Raw genomic sequence first — 16,066 nt, forward strand, 5'->3', positions numbered from 1 at the left:
AATAATGACATTTCAACCTCCATCTTGAATCGCCACCTACCTACCCTTCAGGCTCAATCAAAACCTGCTTTCCATCAATACCATTTCGGCCACAGTTCTCACCAGTAAAGACTATCTAGCAGGGCCGGGGAGGGGCTACCTTCCATGTTGTCAGTACTCTTCACTGTCCCCAGCCATCTTTCAGTGGTCTCAGTCCTTAGCATTCATCAGACAGCCTCTTTCCACTGTTACTCCAGCTCACCGACACAGCAGCTAATACAATCCTAAAACACTCTGCCCTGCTCAAGACACAGAACACTGTGCCCTGTCCCAAGCTCTCTAATGGCTCCTAGCTCATTCAGAGTAAAGGCCTTGAAGGCCCTCTTGTCCTGCCCACCACTCCCCCTCCTTTGTCCTCCTGTGGTCACTGGCCATCGCGCTATTTCCCAAACACAACACAAGAGACACCTCTGTGACTGCTGGCAATGCTCTGGTCCACATGTGCCGCCTCCCTGTCTGCCTCTCCGCAAGACACTGCTCAAATACCACATTCACAGAGAGACCTTCCTTGTGACCCCTGCCCCAACAGTCTACTACTCTCCCCTTTTCCTCCTATGGCAGTCTATGCTTAACTTCACTGCACAGCACTTACCAGCTGACAGACTACATGCCTTGACAATGAACATGTGAGCATTACTTTATGTAACAGTGGTTTTCATGTGTTTAAGAAGAGCTACAACAGCATTATACAGTGTGGAACTGAAATCAGAGACGTTGGTGATTTGCCCAAAGAGAATTCCTATGAAAAGTAGCCTGCTCATTTACAAAGGACTGATGTGGAAGTAGGAACTCCTCTGTAAATTAACTCTCAGCAGCTACAGAGGCTGTCCTCACTGAAACTCCCACAGGTATCTGAAACACAGCTATGACTGTCAGGACACAACCACAGACCCTCAGAAAGGACACCAAATGCCAGGTTTTCCAGGACACAGGCATACGGACACTGCCCATTTACGGCCACATGTACACACCTCTATAAAGCAGGAAGAGGCAGGGAAGTCTGTGAAACAGGAAAACATTGCACTATTTCCAGAGCTGAATGTTATTCTTAAGTAATGGAGTCTCCGGGATCATCAAGGCACAGGGAAATGAACGCATGAACCAATCAGGACAGAACGAGAAGAAAACGCAGCATTTAAATACCGTGACAAAGAAAATCCATTAGACTTGAATTTGAGAGGCACTGGTGCTGAGATGACCCCACACTGTGACGTGCTTCTGTTCAGAGCAGGGACTGCACTGAGCTCTCGGTAAGGGTGTTTCCACTTACCACACTTGTAGACAGAAATCTGGTTACTGGCATCGAGGACAGCAAGGTCATCGCTCTTTCCGAGGTGAGCACAGAACACGACTTGGTTCACTGGATGTGGGATCTGCAGCCGGTAGGTACACATGGGAGGTGGGATCACAGTCTGCTGGAAGACTGTTACCAATACCCTGTCTGCACAACAAAAAGGAGGATTAGCCATGTGCACGGTCAGTGTGTAAAAGCAGACAGGAAGCCTCACTGAGAACCTAAATGATAACTGATAGGCAGCATGCAGTAATAACTTCTTCACAATAACTTCTGGTGTTTTCTCATTAATAAACTTAGAAACAGCATGGGTACATGCAGCTCTGTCAGCACCTGGCTAGTGTGGCCTGCAGACCTACTCTGCCCTTGAAAAATTAAGGTGCCAGGGATCGGAGCAAAACAACCAAGAGCTTTCTAGTTCCAGCTTTAAACCTGGAAGGAGGAGAGACTAAACTAATCTATACCTCCAAAACCTTAAGGGCCACAATTGGGAGGCTGAGGCAGGAGGGAGGGCTGCCATGTGTTCAAGGAGCCTGCTCTACACAGGGAGTACCAGGGATATATACCAAGACTCCATCTAAAAAAGACCCACCCCCCAATAAAAAAGTACCTTTCTATGTGTATACTGGGAATAACACATGACTAAGTTCTCTGTACAGAACATGATTATAGAAACCACTATTAAAAGCACTACCCAGAACATTTAGTGCCAAGTGTGTCTATCTGCTATCAGCAAACTGTCTATGACTATTTCATTCTGCAATCCAGCTCTCCACCACCGATGCCTACATGTAATTATAAACACCAATTTTCCTCACAGGAGATAAATGTCTAGGATTTGACTGAGAAGCCTAGAGAAAGAGGTAGTTTACAATGCTTAAAATAAAAAACAAAGCCAAACATAGCGGAATGCACGGCCAATACAAGGCTAACAGACCCCACTGACCCACCCACATGGCTTCACTCTTCTCTGGCAAAAGGAGAAAATCCTCAGTCTTCAACTTCAAAAGCCAGACCAGTCAATGTCTAAGGCTATAAATAAATATGGTTCAACAGGGAAGTGGGGTGGTGGAACTAGGGTTTTCACGAGAGCATGTATTCTATTTAATGACACTCCTGGTCATCAGACATCAAACCAAACAACCAAAAAGACAATTTCCCCACTGTTCGGGTTAAACCAGCACATCTGCAGGCATGTGGGTCAGGACCCGCATGTTCATGGGCATATTTCCCAGAAGCTTACTTCCATCAATAACAGCCACATTTGCCAAGTCGCTGGTACTATTTCCGGAGCTCCGTTCAGTGGTCCAGTGCCAGTCACAGCATAGATAGCGCCAGCCCTGACAGAGAACATGCAGCCGGCATGGCACTACCGGGTCCCACAGCAGAGACACAATCTGGTTCTTCCCACTGGTGCTGAAGGGCAGGCTTTGCTTGAGATACCAGTGATAGTTCCCGGTGGTCCAAAGCTGGACTGTGTGCGGAGAAAAGGGAAGGATTGCCATCAGAGACCAGGGAAACAAGCTGCAGTCCATTAGCAAGAGCGGACAGGGGTAGAGTAGCTTTGTATTTTTCCAAGAATTCTTCCTGTTTGGTCTCTCCAAAATAATTATATAATAATCAATGTCAAGATAGCTAAGACAGTATTTCAGGACATTTTCCCCATGCGAAGTTGAGCAAGATAACCAGACTAAACGTACAGCTATGCATCACACTGTAGGGATATTGTCTGAGAAATGTGAAGTCCATAGGTATCAAGTGCATGCATTGCAAAGTATCCTCACACAGAATAAGATAGCTACAGTGCCCTGGGGGATGCAGTCCAGGGAGACTAGGGCCTAACATGTGGTCTGCTGTAGACAAAGTCCTTACACGGCACACGGTTATGCCAAGGTACTCCAGGCAGGTTCTGGACCAGCATCACTGTGGGTTTAAAATACCTGCTTCCTCACAGTGCTTTGTATGCAGTTATGTCCCAGGTTATCTAGTTATCAACCAGTATTCAGCTGCCTGAAGATTAATTAAGATGCACTCAATCATCCCAATATGTATTAAAATGACTATATCCAAGCTGGCCTTTATCAATAGAAAACACATATAAATTAAGACTTTAACTACATGAAAGAATTTATTTGAACTTTCCCACTAATTCTTAACTTAGTGATCACAGAAAATGATGCTTAGCTCTCTAATCACACCATTACAGTGTGTCTATGTGGCCATGGGCTAGCAGGCTGAACCACAGGTTTATGTAACGGAGGGCAGATACTGTGAGGACTCCTGTACTCTCGTTAGCCTGTGTCTGTCAGTGTCCCCGCTTCAAATCTGGGAATCACTGGTCTCTGAGTGGCTGCACAGTCAAACAACTTGGAAGTCTGGGTCTGTTTGGTTTTGAAATTGTTATAAGGCCCTGATTACATCCTGAACAAGACCAAAAATAAATAATTAATGTCAATATATATTCTCTCTCCCAAACAATGAGTCCAATTCTGAGACGAAGGCTTAGTCAGGGTTAAGAACACCTAAAATGAATGAATAAATGAATGAACAAACTACTCAATTACATGTCAGATTAAAAGTCCTGCTGATTAATGAGTTTGAAAGAAACTCAGAAAATAGACAAGCTAAAAGATTTATGAACACGTTCACTTCACTGCTGTTGATCATGAGATATAAATGTTTTAATAGCACAGAAGAAAATGGCACAGTAATCTACAATGATATAGATGTGCACATAAACCACCTTGCTTGTGATACAGTGTCAAAGCAAGTCATCAAACAGCAGATATCGGTGGGGAGGGGTATGGAGGGAAGAAAAAGAAGGGAGAAACACTGTAATTAAAATGAAACAAACAGAAAAAGTCAGCATGTGTCAGCCAGGCATGGTGGCATACACCTTTAATCCCAGCAGAAGCAGACAGGCATATCTCCGTGAATTAGAGATCAGCCAGGTCCACAAAATAAGATCTGCTTAAAGACAACCAAGAAAAAGGGGGGGGGAGGAAAACACCGTTTACTTTAAACAGGGTTGGGGCTTGGCTAGTCAGTGAAGTTAAATTACCCAGCACTGGGGGAAAGAAAGTAAAAAAGACAACAGACCTAATCCTAAGTCTATACTTACTTATAGATAACCAAACATCTTAAAAGCTACAAAAAAAAAAGTCTGTCTCGTGTGCAACCTAAATCCATTCACTCCTACAGCATTTCATTTTCTGCCCTGATGAGTATGGCTACAGTTTGTCTTTGCTCTGCTAACATGTGGTGCCCTGGTCAAGCAATAATCTAGATGCTGCTCTGAGAGACTTTAAATAAAGTGATTGCCCCCATGATGTATGAAGCCTTAAAAACAAACCAGGATTCCCAGGAGAGAAGGAATACTGTCTCAATACAGCAACACAAAAATCCTGCCTGAACGTATATCCTGCCACAGAAATTCAAACCTGCCCTCCCCTACACGCACGAGCCAATTCCTTAGAACAGAGCCAGCCACACCCATCCTCTGTCCATAACCTCACTAGTTCTGCTTCTCTAGAGAACTCTGAATAATGCACGACTGAACCCCTCTCCATCAGCATCCACCCACTTCAGGCTACACTGAGTTCACCAAAGGCCGAGGGAGGAAGGAAACCCCACAATCTTCTACTTTGGTAGAACACATGAACGTGAACCAAAGTTCAACAGCTGCCATACCATAGCTTTTCAGAGCAGAACTGTCCTCCCTTGGAAGGTCTTCTAGCCACACAGCAAGCACAGAGGAATCTGCATTCCACAGCAAGTCATTTACCTGGGAAGGACAAAAGACACCCTGACTTTCAGTTATTTGTCTACTTCGAAGTCTTTACAATAGCTGGATTCTTTGCACACATAAGCCAAATAACTCTACAATACCAGAGCTGACCTCCAGCTCTGTCACTAACTTAGAGCTGTTAAACCAATTTGTGAAACTGCTTTTATAAAAAAAGACTTAAAATATGCATTATGCTTAAAGATTTAAATACAAATATAACAAAAAGCAATGTCACATTTCTAGAAAAATCAAGAAATTTGACTACTAGACATAGTAATATCTTATACTATATTAAATCCATTATTATATTAGTTATACATAGTCTATTAATACTTAATACTAATTATGGTACAAGATAGAAAAAAAATGTAATTCCAAAAAGAAAACCTCTCTTAAAAAAATTTATACAAGAAATATTATCATAATTTTTTAAAATTTTACATAATTAAAGATTTCATATATCTCCACCCAAGACTTTAATGGTACATAGCTGCTTAATGTTTAAATATCAATCACTGGGAAACTTAGTCATCAACATAAATAGTAAGCACTAGTGTTTCTACTTTCTTTCTGTGGTCTTTCTTAGCAGAGAAGAAATGCATTTCTGTTCTAAAGTCCAAAGCCATGTTTTCTATGTTTCATAACCTCTATCAAATACAAACTTCTGCAGCCGGGGAGAGTGCTCTCTCAACTGGAAGGCGACGTAGAGTTCAGACACCTACTTTTACTTCATCTTTGAGGAAAGGAAGTGTGAACTGCCCATGAAGAAGTCCATTTTTCTCAAGAAACACAACATCGTGCTGGTTGGGCTTGTCTTGAGAAGATGCAATCAAACTGCCTGAGGGTCTTAAAGCAGAGTCAAAGGTAAAGCAGTCAAAAGTTCATCCCGCAGAATAAGCGCAGGGGAGACTGACACAAAAGGGTCATAGTTTGTCTCAGCAGGAAAACAAAAACCAAAACCTAAAAACCCCCTTTTCCAGTAAAGTAAGTGGTAGGTAGGTGGGTGGGCAGGTGTGGTGTGGTGTGGTGTGGTGTGGTGTGGTATGTGTGTGTGAGAGAGACAGAGAGAGAGATTCCAAGGAAGTTTTAAGCTCACCATTTGTGTACTGGCAAGCAGTTCACCCCAGCATGTAAGAGGAAAAAGCTAACTGGTCCCAAGGCACCATTTGCACACAGTCTTTCTGATTCAAACTGCAGTTCAATGATTTTTTTTTTTTTTTAAAGTAAGTTTTCTACACCATTTCAGGCCTAATCTCCTAAGTAAGCCTTTTCTTTCTCAGTCACATGACTTCATGCTCAGGCAGGGAAGGTAGCATTTCTCTCTTGAAATCATCTTAGTCCACTTGCCTCATTCCCACTTCTCTTCAATGTTTTAACTCAAATGCTTAAATAACACTCAGTCCCACTCTACTCCTGGTGGGAAACAAGATGTCTGCAACCCAGGAGGCCGACTGGATTTGCATATGAGATGCTGCTGCAACAGGCGGGCACTTAGCCCACTCTATCTGCATGCAGCCAAAATGGCAGAGTTGTGATCTGCAGGAAGCATGGCACCAAGGAAGCCAAGGAAAGGTGGACACTCAAGCTTAGCCTGCAGCTTTCTCAGCTGGCAGACCACCTGCTGTGGGAATGGGTCCAGAGGAAAGTAGCATTTTACCCAGGTCTCACAAAAGCCCCCCAGTCCCACAGAGCCTGACACACCAGGACTAGACACATCCCTTGCTGTTTCCCATACAACAACCATAACATTTGAAGAATTAGGAGAAGCAACCAGTGTGGGGCCTTGGAATGAGGGAACCTGTGGAGAACTCAGGATCTAGCTGGAGGAAGGGATGAGAAAGGAGGAAGAGCCGTAGGCTCCTTCTCACACTCACTTCCAAGCCAGGGAGGGCCCCAGTCCTGGCACAGGCTCACTGGTTGACTGCAAAGCAAACTCTCGGTTCCACACTCTGATCTTCCGAGACCCTGCAAGGGAGGTGAGTAAACAAACACACACTCAAAGCTTACCACTCATGTACACCTTTCCTACAGGTTCAAATCTGGACACGGTGGGTGCAGCCGGACCAGATGGTCTCAAAGCACTCTCCTAATTCCTAAGCCATTAACACTGAAGGCAGCATCGCTTTCCCTGCTCTGTGCGATTAATACTCTACTCAAAGCAAAAGGGAGACAACCCATCTAAATTTTAATCAGGTAAAATTTTAAGTGTAATTTAGTTCCATACCTGTTTGTGGGCAAACAACACTCACAGCAAAAAACTGCCCATCCCCACGCCAGGTAATTCGTGGTCTGTGGTCATCCCAGGGCAGGGCAGACTCATGCTAAAGAGAGAAACACCAGTATTACTGGGGAATCAATGCTCCCAAGTCAAACGACCCTTGGCCACCAAACAGTCATCCTTTATATGACGTTGAAGCTCTCTAGAAAACGGCTTCAGACTCTCCAGGAACCCTTCTAGAAGGGCTCTTAGTCCTAGAAATCAAGAGTAACTCAACAACAAAATACACAGCCTTCCTTCTTTGGGCACTAGATGTGCTACACAGACAGGCATTGACTACAGTCAGCAAGGGAATCCGTTAGGAAACTATGGCGGGGATTAGTGTTCTGCTGAAATGGTTTTATTTCAAGTGTAAACTTCCTGACAGGCCAGAGTAAGGAAACCGGGTAGAGAAGAACCTGCAGCAGGGCAGGATAGAGCAATCCTGCCTGCAGTATGGGCTGAAGTCTCCCCTGCCACTTGCATCTCTATCCAAAGCCACAAAGCAGCCAAGGCTCTGGGTGAGAGAACGGTGAACACCAGGGCATACCTCACGTCCCAGTGGTTGCTCCATTTCAAAATGCTGCTAGCTCTGCTCGGCCACAGACTAGATCTGGCTAGACTAAACCACATCTTACTACAATGCTGTCCTTTGGAATAGAACACAAACTTCCTCTAGTGTAAGGCTGTTGTGTAACAGTTTCCTCCAAGACGAAGCATTCCTTCTTGCAAAGCTCCTTAAGCAGAATATGTTAAAACCCAAAATAGCTTTAGGAAGTCCCTGAAACTGACTAGATTCACTAGGCCCCTCGCTCCCAGCAATAAAAGCTGAAAGTCTCTCTTAGACAAGCTACAAAGATGACTCTGAGACCAGACCAGCTTGCTGGGAAAAGGAGAAGCAGCTGAACTGCCTGGAAGAGGTCCAGACTAGTCACTTGGAATGGACACTCACCCAGCTGTTGAGCCACCTGCAGGCTATCCAGCATGCTCCAGGTTCCCAGCTTTTGTGAACTGTCAGCCATGTTAGGGTGGACCTTGGTAATGCAGCTGTCTTTGAGTCATTTCTGCTCCTATAAATAACCCCTTACCCCTAGTCCTGTATGTAAACCAATACAATTCATTGGTTCAGGGCTGGAGACATAGCTCAGTGGTTAAGAGCACTGGCTGCTCTTCCAGAGGACCTAGGTTCAATTCTCAGCAGCCACATGACAGCTCACAACTGTTTGTAAATGTAACTCTAAGTGATTTGACACCCTCACATAAATATACATGCAGGCAAAAGCACCAATACACATACAACAAAAATTAAAAAATGATTTTAAAATTCACTGGTGCACCCAGTTGGACTTTGGTGGTATCTATACTTTAGTCTGTTGTGGAGTCCTTATCTAGGTGAGTGGACACACGTGTCTCCCTAGGAAGTTTTGTCATACAACAGGTTGAGGACCGAAATGCATAAAAAAGAACGCACCTGTATGTAATGAAAGATGGGGCTGAAGAAACGGCCTGGGAGATTAGTGGGTAGCTGTTCCAGCTTTGACCTGGAAGTGCTACCCCTAGTGAGGCTTCTGGCAACTGCCATGCATACCTATGATGAGCCCCTGAAGCGGGACCGAGATGGGAGCCCTTAAGACCCAAGATCCAGATGTGACAGCTCTCTTGGCACCTGGTTATCCTGGATGCTGCATAACAGACTAAGCAGAGTTCTCAAGAGAACCCAGCTGGACCGCACCTCACCTCTTCTGGATTTTGCAACCAACCAACTTACTGGCTGTAAGTTACATGCAAAATAAACCTCCTTTTTAACTACATTGAATTGCCTTGTTAATCTCCACAATATGAGGGTTAAGAGTATGTACTAGACTTCCAGGGGACCTGAGTTTGGTTCCCAATACCTTGTTGCATGGCTCACAACCACCTGTAACTTTGGCTCCTAAGGACCCTGTACTCACATATACAATAAAAACAAAAATCAGGACAGAGAAATGCAAAGAGCAAGCAGGATGTTCAGTTACCCTGGAGGAACAGCTCCTAAGAACTACAAGAGACTACTACTGTTCAGCCCAAACCTCGGCAGTCTGTAGTTCTTCCTCACACTCATATCTGATCTCTATCTTACAGCTGTTCCTTCTAAAGGTTCCCAGAGTTGGCACTTCGTACCACCTACTCTGAAAAGAGCTTCCCACACCACTCCTGATACCCTCAGTCTACAGAACACAAGAGACAGAGTGCAACAAGGAACAGGAACCAGAATCTGTTGCTGTGGAAATCCCCAACAGTTCCCTATGCCAAATGCAGTAAAGACAAAAGTGGCACCACTGGGTTCCAAGTGTGCCCGCCCCACACCCCCACTCTCCCCACTTCTCTGACTCTGTTCTTCCGTCCTTCCTCAAAGTCTGCTTAGCGTCCTTAGTAGTGGTGGTTCCCTCTGCCTAGAACACTCCTCCTGCATACTGACAAGCTCATGCCCTCACTTCTCCAGGTCCATAATCAAACACACCTTCTCTTCATGGATAACCCAACTCCCCACTTGCTGCTATCCAGCACTCCTTATTCTGCTCCACTTTCCCTCACAGTAGATCTTACTCCCTGAATGTCATATATTACTGTCTTCGTTAGGGCTACTACTGCTGTCCTGAAACACCATAAGCAAAACAAAGCAGCTTGGGGAAAAAGGGTTTATTTGGCTTTCAGCATGGAAGGAAGTCAGGGCAGGAACTCAATAGGGCAGTTACTGGCTTGCTCAGCCTTTCTTACATAACTGAGGACCATCAGCCCAGGGATGGCACCACCTACAATGGGCTGGAGCCTCCCCCATCAATCACTAGTCAAGAAAATGCTCTACAGGCTTGTCTACAGCCCAATCTTATTAAGGCATTTTCTCAATGGAGGCTCCCTCCTATCAGATGACTTTAGCTTGTGTCAAGTTTTCATAAAAATATCCAGGACAATTACCATCAGCTTAGTATATGTACTAATCAGCTGACTGAAGGCACACACTGCTACAGGTAGCAGTTTTGTTTCCTATCATGCATTCAAGGCCTCCCACTAAGTGCAGCATATGTAAATCCTTAGTAAACTGCTGTGGGATGTTCTGTATGTCAAATGTTTTGAACTGACTGGTTAAAATAAATAAAGTGCTGATTGGCCAGTAGCCAGGCAGGAAGGATAGGGTAGGCGGGACAAGGAGGAGGAGAATTCTGGGAAGTGAAGGCTGGGGAAGGAGACACCACGAGCCACGGCCCTGACAAGAAAGATGTAAGGTACTGGTAAGCCATGAGCCACGAGGCAAAGTGTAGATTAATAGAAATGGGCTAAATATAAGAGTAAGAGATAGATAACGGTAGACCTGAGCTAATGGCCAAGCAGTTTAAATAATATAAACGTCTGTGTGTTTATTTTATAAATGGGCTGTCAGAATAACAGGGCTTGGCGGGGGCTGGAGAGAAGGTCTCCAACTACAGTAAACATGTTCTAATTAGAGACGGAACTCACTGTAGAAAGCTAGAAGACATGAAGTAACTTCACTGAGTTCAGCAAAGTGCCAGCAGGGAATACTCTGAGCGTCAAGGGAGCACAACCTAATACCACACCATCCCCATGAGTATAGCTTTTGAGAAAGCAATGAGTTTTTAAACTTCTTTTCTTTTCTTTCTTTCTTTTTTGTTTTTTAAAGATTTATTTCTTTATTATACATACAGTGTTCTGTCTGCATGTATCCCTGCAGGCCAGAAGAGGGCACCAGATCTCATTACAGGTGGCTGTGAGATACCATATGGTTACTGGGAATTGAACTCAGGACCTTGGAAGAGCAGCCAGTGCTCTTAACCACTGACCCATCTCTCCAGCCCCCAAATTAAATGTTTTCGGAAAGCTGTAAATTTTAAGTCAAGACAAGGCCTTTAAGAAAAAAAAATTAATGAGTAAAGTTACAGTATCTACTGGACAGTAGGTAAGACTGGGTACAGCACATTAGGAACAAAGAGAACAGTATCTCTTTAGGCTAACTCATTTTCTGAAAGTACTGTCAGCTAGCACTTTATTAAACAGAAGAGATACTGGCATTACCAGCCTCTCCACTGGCTACGCAGTGCTCCAGCGGATGGTAGAACCGACAGCTCTCCAACCCACCTTACCATTTGCACCGGGAAGGCTGCTTGCCTGCCTTCTGAGCCGTGGAACTGCGTCTCCTTATTGCCCCAGCCAACGGCGACAAACTTGCCTAAAGGAACATTCAAGAACGAGAAGAAGTGATGAGATGAAATCAAAGCAGTTTCACTCATTCTTCATGAAGGTGGCCACTGACAACTCAGTCAGCTGAGCACCAGTCACTAGGTTAAAAACCAACCTTCCCAGGGATATACAGCAATGCTTGGAAGAAGCGAAAAGCCCTTATCTTGGAAAGTGTGACACAAGTCAGAAGTCTGCCAAATGATTAGTCAGAATGAACTAGGGAAAATGTATAAAATATGTCCACAAATCACAACACAAATAACTCAAGACAACAGCTAGGAATGAGCTTTAGCTTTAAACCAACAAACTAAGCTTTGTGTTGATGGTAGAAGGGGCTATAGGTCATCAAATGCATTCCTCCAGTAGACGTACCCGAGACTGGAAATTGCAGGGTTCCATCAGGACCCGACTCTTCTAGCACTATCTGTACCTTCTCCCTAAACAAGGTCACAGATTGGAGGGATTATCTGTACACCACCGACTTGCATTCAGAGCACTGCATGTATGTACTCCACATGGCAAACCTTCACAGCCATGGAAGACTTCACCATCTATCACCTACATACCAGCAGGTTGCCATTTTCCTTCTCGGTTACTGGCATGGCATCCTTATTCTCATCACACAATTTCTGGGTGGAGCCATAGTAAACTCTTTTCTTCTGCTATCACATAGCCAAAGCCTAGGCTGGTATTTCTCATGTTAGATACGGATAAAAGGAAAACCACAAATGTGTATTACAGAAGTTTCTGAGCTAATTGTAAAAAAATGTACTGATATGCTTCATGAGCACCAGATTCTTCCCGAATCCATTCCCTCTCCTAGGCCCACACTCTCCTACAGGAACCTACAACCTCATCACCCTGTCTGCAATCTTACCTCCCCGCCCCCCCCCCACACGTCACTAAGAGCATAAAACAAACAAAATGACTATAGCATATGAACCCTGCACAAACCATTTAAACCTGCACTCCTGTCCTAGAACCTTATCATACTGCCTTATGCCCAGATCCCTGAATAAGCCATGATGTCTAGATGGAACAACTGCCTTGGCCTAGTCCCCTACTCTTAACCCTTGTCTATCAATTATCAATCACAAGGTACCTGGAACACAGCTCAAGTCAGCATCTAGAAACCTTCAATATCCAGTGACGCCTTCTCTTCTCTTGTGGTTACCCTAATGCTTACACATCAAATCTTTACTGAATCTGTGCCATATGCCCTAAGGAAAAAGTGAATGACTTAATAGTATTTCTAGCCTTCACAGCATTCCTCGGTTTGTTTCTGAAGATTTAGACAGAAGGCATCTCTAATATTTTGTTTTTTCAAGACAGGGTTTCTCTGTGTAGTCCTGGTTGTCCTGGGACATGCTCTGTAGATCAGGCTGGCCGGAACTCACAGAGATCCACCTGCCTCTGTCTCCTGACTGCTGAGATTAAAGGTGTGCACCACCACCACCGCCCAACTCTGAAGGTATTCTTTGAAGGGATGAAAACAGCAGTGTCCAAATGCAATCCTGGGGGTGTTGAAGTGAGAGGTATGAATAGATACCATCCCTCACCAATCAGGTCAGCTGCCTAGGGACTTGCAAGTGCCAGAGCTCCTTACAGTCCTAAGTACTTCCTCTCTCTACACCAGCAACACACTCACAGCCTCAGTGACCAAATGGCCTTGGCCAAATCTTAGGAAGAAGAAAATCTGAGAGCTGCAGGAAAAATGAAGATTCTGATCTAGCTGGCAGGAAGAAAACATCGCCTTCTACCACACTACCCCACACTTTCTTGCAGTCTACTAAACTGTACTCCAAATATGCTCTCCTTATTCTAGCTTCAACAATTTTTTCCTGTAATTCTAGTCCAAGTCTTTCCCGAGGTTTAAGTAACATCCAGGAAACCATAAGCACAGAATACTAAGAAAGCCACCTCTCAGATCTGAAGACACATTACAGTATGTCTGTTAGGAACTAGGACAGACTGAAGTTCTTTGACAAGTATTGTGTATAGGAGAATGAGTAAAACTCTGGAACTTCAGGCAGTAGAATGTTTCAGAGCAATGCTTACCTTCACCAAAATCATCCTGGTGGATCTGCTGCTCTGTGATTACTTCAAAGTCTTTTGTCATCATAATCAGGGTCTGCTGACCTTAGGGGAACAAATCAAGAACTTTTTTGTTCATGGGCCAAATCAGTCACTCCAGTGTCTAGAGCATTGGAAGATACAGAGAAGATGCAAAGACAGAGTGATATTTAGAACACAGCTGTCTCAGTAAGAGGAGATTCAGTTAGCAGTGGGCAGAGAGAATGCATACATACAAAGTGCTTTGAAACAGAGCTCTAGGGGTCAGTCACCACATGCTTATTGTTAGCTACTGACTGTATAAAACCCAACATGAAAGTCTGCAGAGCCCTCTTCTACAACTTTAAAACTTCCTAGGTTCCCAAGACACTTCTGCAGATATACACTGAACTCATCTGGAAGAATCTCAAGGGAAAGGAAAAACAGGCACACAAGAGAGCCATGAAGAAGCTGTTTACTGGACATGGACAGGCAAGACGGCTCAACTTGCCACAGGCCTGACAACCCAAGCTTAATCCCTGGGCCCCCATGGTAAACTGACTCCTGCAAGTTGTCATGTGACCTCCACCTCCACACCCACTGCCTTGGGCTTACTAGAGCTCCCAGATTAGTAAAATGAATCTAAGAGGCTCATGCAGTCTATCGAAGTTCTGTGACTGTATCCCAAAGAATCGAAACAGGCCCATGAAAAAGGGGGGGAAATCTGTGGGGCTTAAGGGCTTAAAAGAGGTTAAAACACAGCTGCAACATTCATACAAAATCAACGTGAAGGGAACCTGCTCATAGCAACCCTTGCTTTTAGAGTGGGTTCAGCGCTGCTGACACTGATTGCTCCAACTGTGAACTCAGCAGCTTCCTCAGCTCTCACACCTGTTCCTCACTCCCCCAAGTCTACAACGCTGCACAAACAACTGGTATGCCAGCAGGGGGATGAGACTTGACATTAGAATCTGCTATCACTGTTCCATGAAGTTTCTGAACTAACGCGTCTGTATGACATTAGGAGCAAGTTTTACAGTGTCAGTCAGGCACCAGTAAAAAGCTTACCTGTGGCAAAAAGCACCAGTTCTTGATCGGGACTCCAGCTCATAACAGAGATACCACTGGCCACACTCCCAACACATTCCAGCTGCATCAGAAAATATCATAAAGGGATATTTAGAACACCATCGTCTCAATAAAGATTTACTATGGACTCAACCACAACAATCAAAATGTAAGAACGCAAAGGTGGAAAGATCCACCAGACGTGCATTCAGGAACAGTTGCTGAGACACTGGACACAAAATTAAGCGTAGTGAGTAGAGGGGCACGATCCCATGAATGAGGTCAAACAATGACTCTATGAAAGGCTGTTACTATCAAGGCCTTGGGAAATAAAGGGAATCTAAGAGCAAGCAAAAGCTTGGGGAGCCTAAGAGAGTTCTGTGAAGGTCTCAAAGTACAGCAGTACAACCAGAAGAGAGAACCATCAGGAGAGCCATAGAGGCCACAAGGCTCCAAGAGAGGTTAAAAGTCAACTGCAACTAGAGCCTAAAGACATAAACACAGGCATGAAGGTCAAAGGTGAAAGGGAATTTAGGGAACACAGACTCTGACTTGTGACAGTGAGAAACCACAAAGAGGGATCTCAATGGAGATAAACAGACTGGGGCTGGCTCAGGAACCAGAAGCCTCTCAAACACTTGGAAGGAAAGCTCTAACTTTTAAATGGGAGAAATATCAGTTGCCGTGTACATGACAGATTTTGACATTTCTCACCATGAATGAAGAGTCAAGTTTTCTAAAGCATTCAAGGAAATGGTTAGGAGTGAAGGTGCCACAGACGAAGAGGGTTCAAACTCTATCTGATAATTTTGGGATCCTGATGTAGCTACTTAAGCTCTCTAAGCTTCAAGTACTTCTAAGCATGAGAAACAACAAGCTAGCTGAGAAGACCATAGTAAAGAGTAAATAAAAATTTGCTATTAGCTGGGTAGTGGTAGCGCATGCCTTTAAACCCAGCACTCAGGAGGCAGAGGCAGTTGGATCTCTGTGAGTTTAAGGCCAGCCCGGGCTACAAAGCAAGGCCCAGGACAACCAGAGCCATTACACAGAGAAACCCTGTCACAAAAAAAAAGCAAAATTAATAAATTAATAAAGAGATCACAACTGCAGCTGTGGTGGCACATGCCCTCAATTCCAGTACTCAGGAGACAGACTGCTGTGAGTTCAAGGCCAGGCTGGGCTACAGAGTGCGTTCTAGCACAGGGAGAGCTACACAGTGAAACCTTGCCTTGAAAACCTAACCAAACCAAACCAACCAAACAAAAAACAAACAAACAAAAATAAAGAAATGAGGGAGAGATCAAATTAATGGGGTAATCTTTGTTATTGTTCCTGT

General features: G+C 44.4%; 1 protein-coding gene across 4 annotated transcripts in view; it reads right to left on the reverse strand.

Annotated features, from left to right (window-relative positions):
- Elp1 (elongator complex protein 1) overlaps positions 1-16,066 on the reverse strand; it is a 63,446-nt gene that overhangs the window by 40,923 nt on the left and 6,457 nt on the right. For all 4 annotated transcript variants that reach the window (XM_036178146.1, XM_036178149.1, XM_036178147.1 and 1 more), the window contains exons 4-12: positions 14,731-14,812; positions 13,669-13,749; positions 11,514-11,599; positions 7,345-7,441; positions 6,995-7,085; positions 5,843-5,966; positions 5,024-5,117; positions 2,577-2,807; positions 1,310-1,480 (exon numbers count right to left, since the gene is read on the reverse strand). In XM_036178146.1, the coding sequence (XP_036034039.1) occupies positions 1,310-1,480; positions 2,577-2,807; positions 5,024-5,117; positions 5,843-5,966; positions 6,995-7,085; positions 7,345-7,441; positions 11,514-11,599; positions 13,669-13,749; positions 14,731-14,812 (1,057 nt within the window). The remainder of the gene's footprint in view (positions 1-1,309; positions 1,481-2,576; positions 2,808-5,023; positions 5,118-5,842; positions 5,967-6,994; positions 7,086-7,344; positions 7,442-11,513; positions 11,600-13,668; positions 13,750-14,730; positions 14,813-16,066) is intronic.

The sequence above is a fragment of the Onychomys torridus genome, chromosome 2 (assembly GCF_903995425.1).
Source record: "Onychomys torridus chromosome 2, mOncTor1.1, whole genome shotgun sequence".
NCBI lineage: Eukaryota > Metazoa > Chordata > Mammalia > Rodentia > Cricetidae > Onychomys > Onychomys torridus.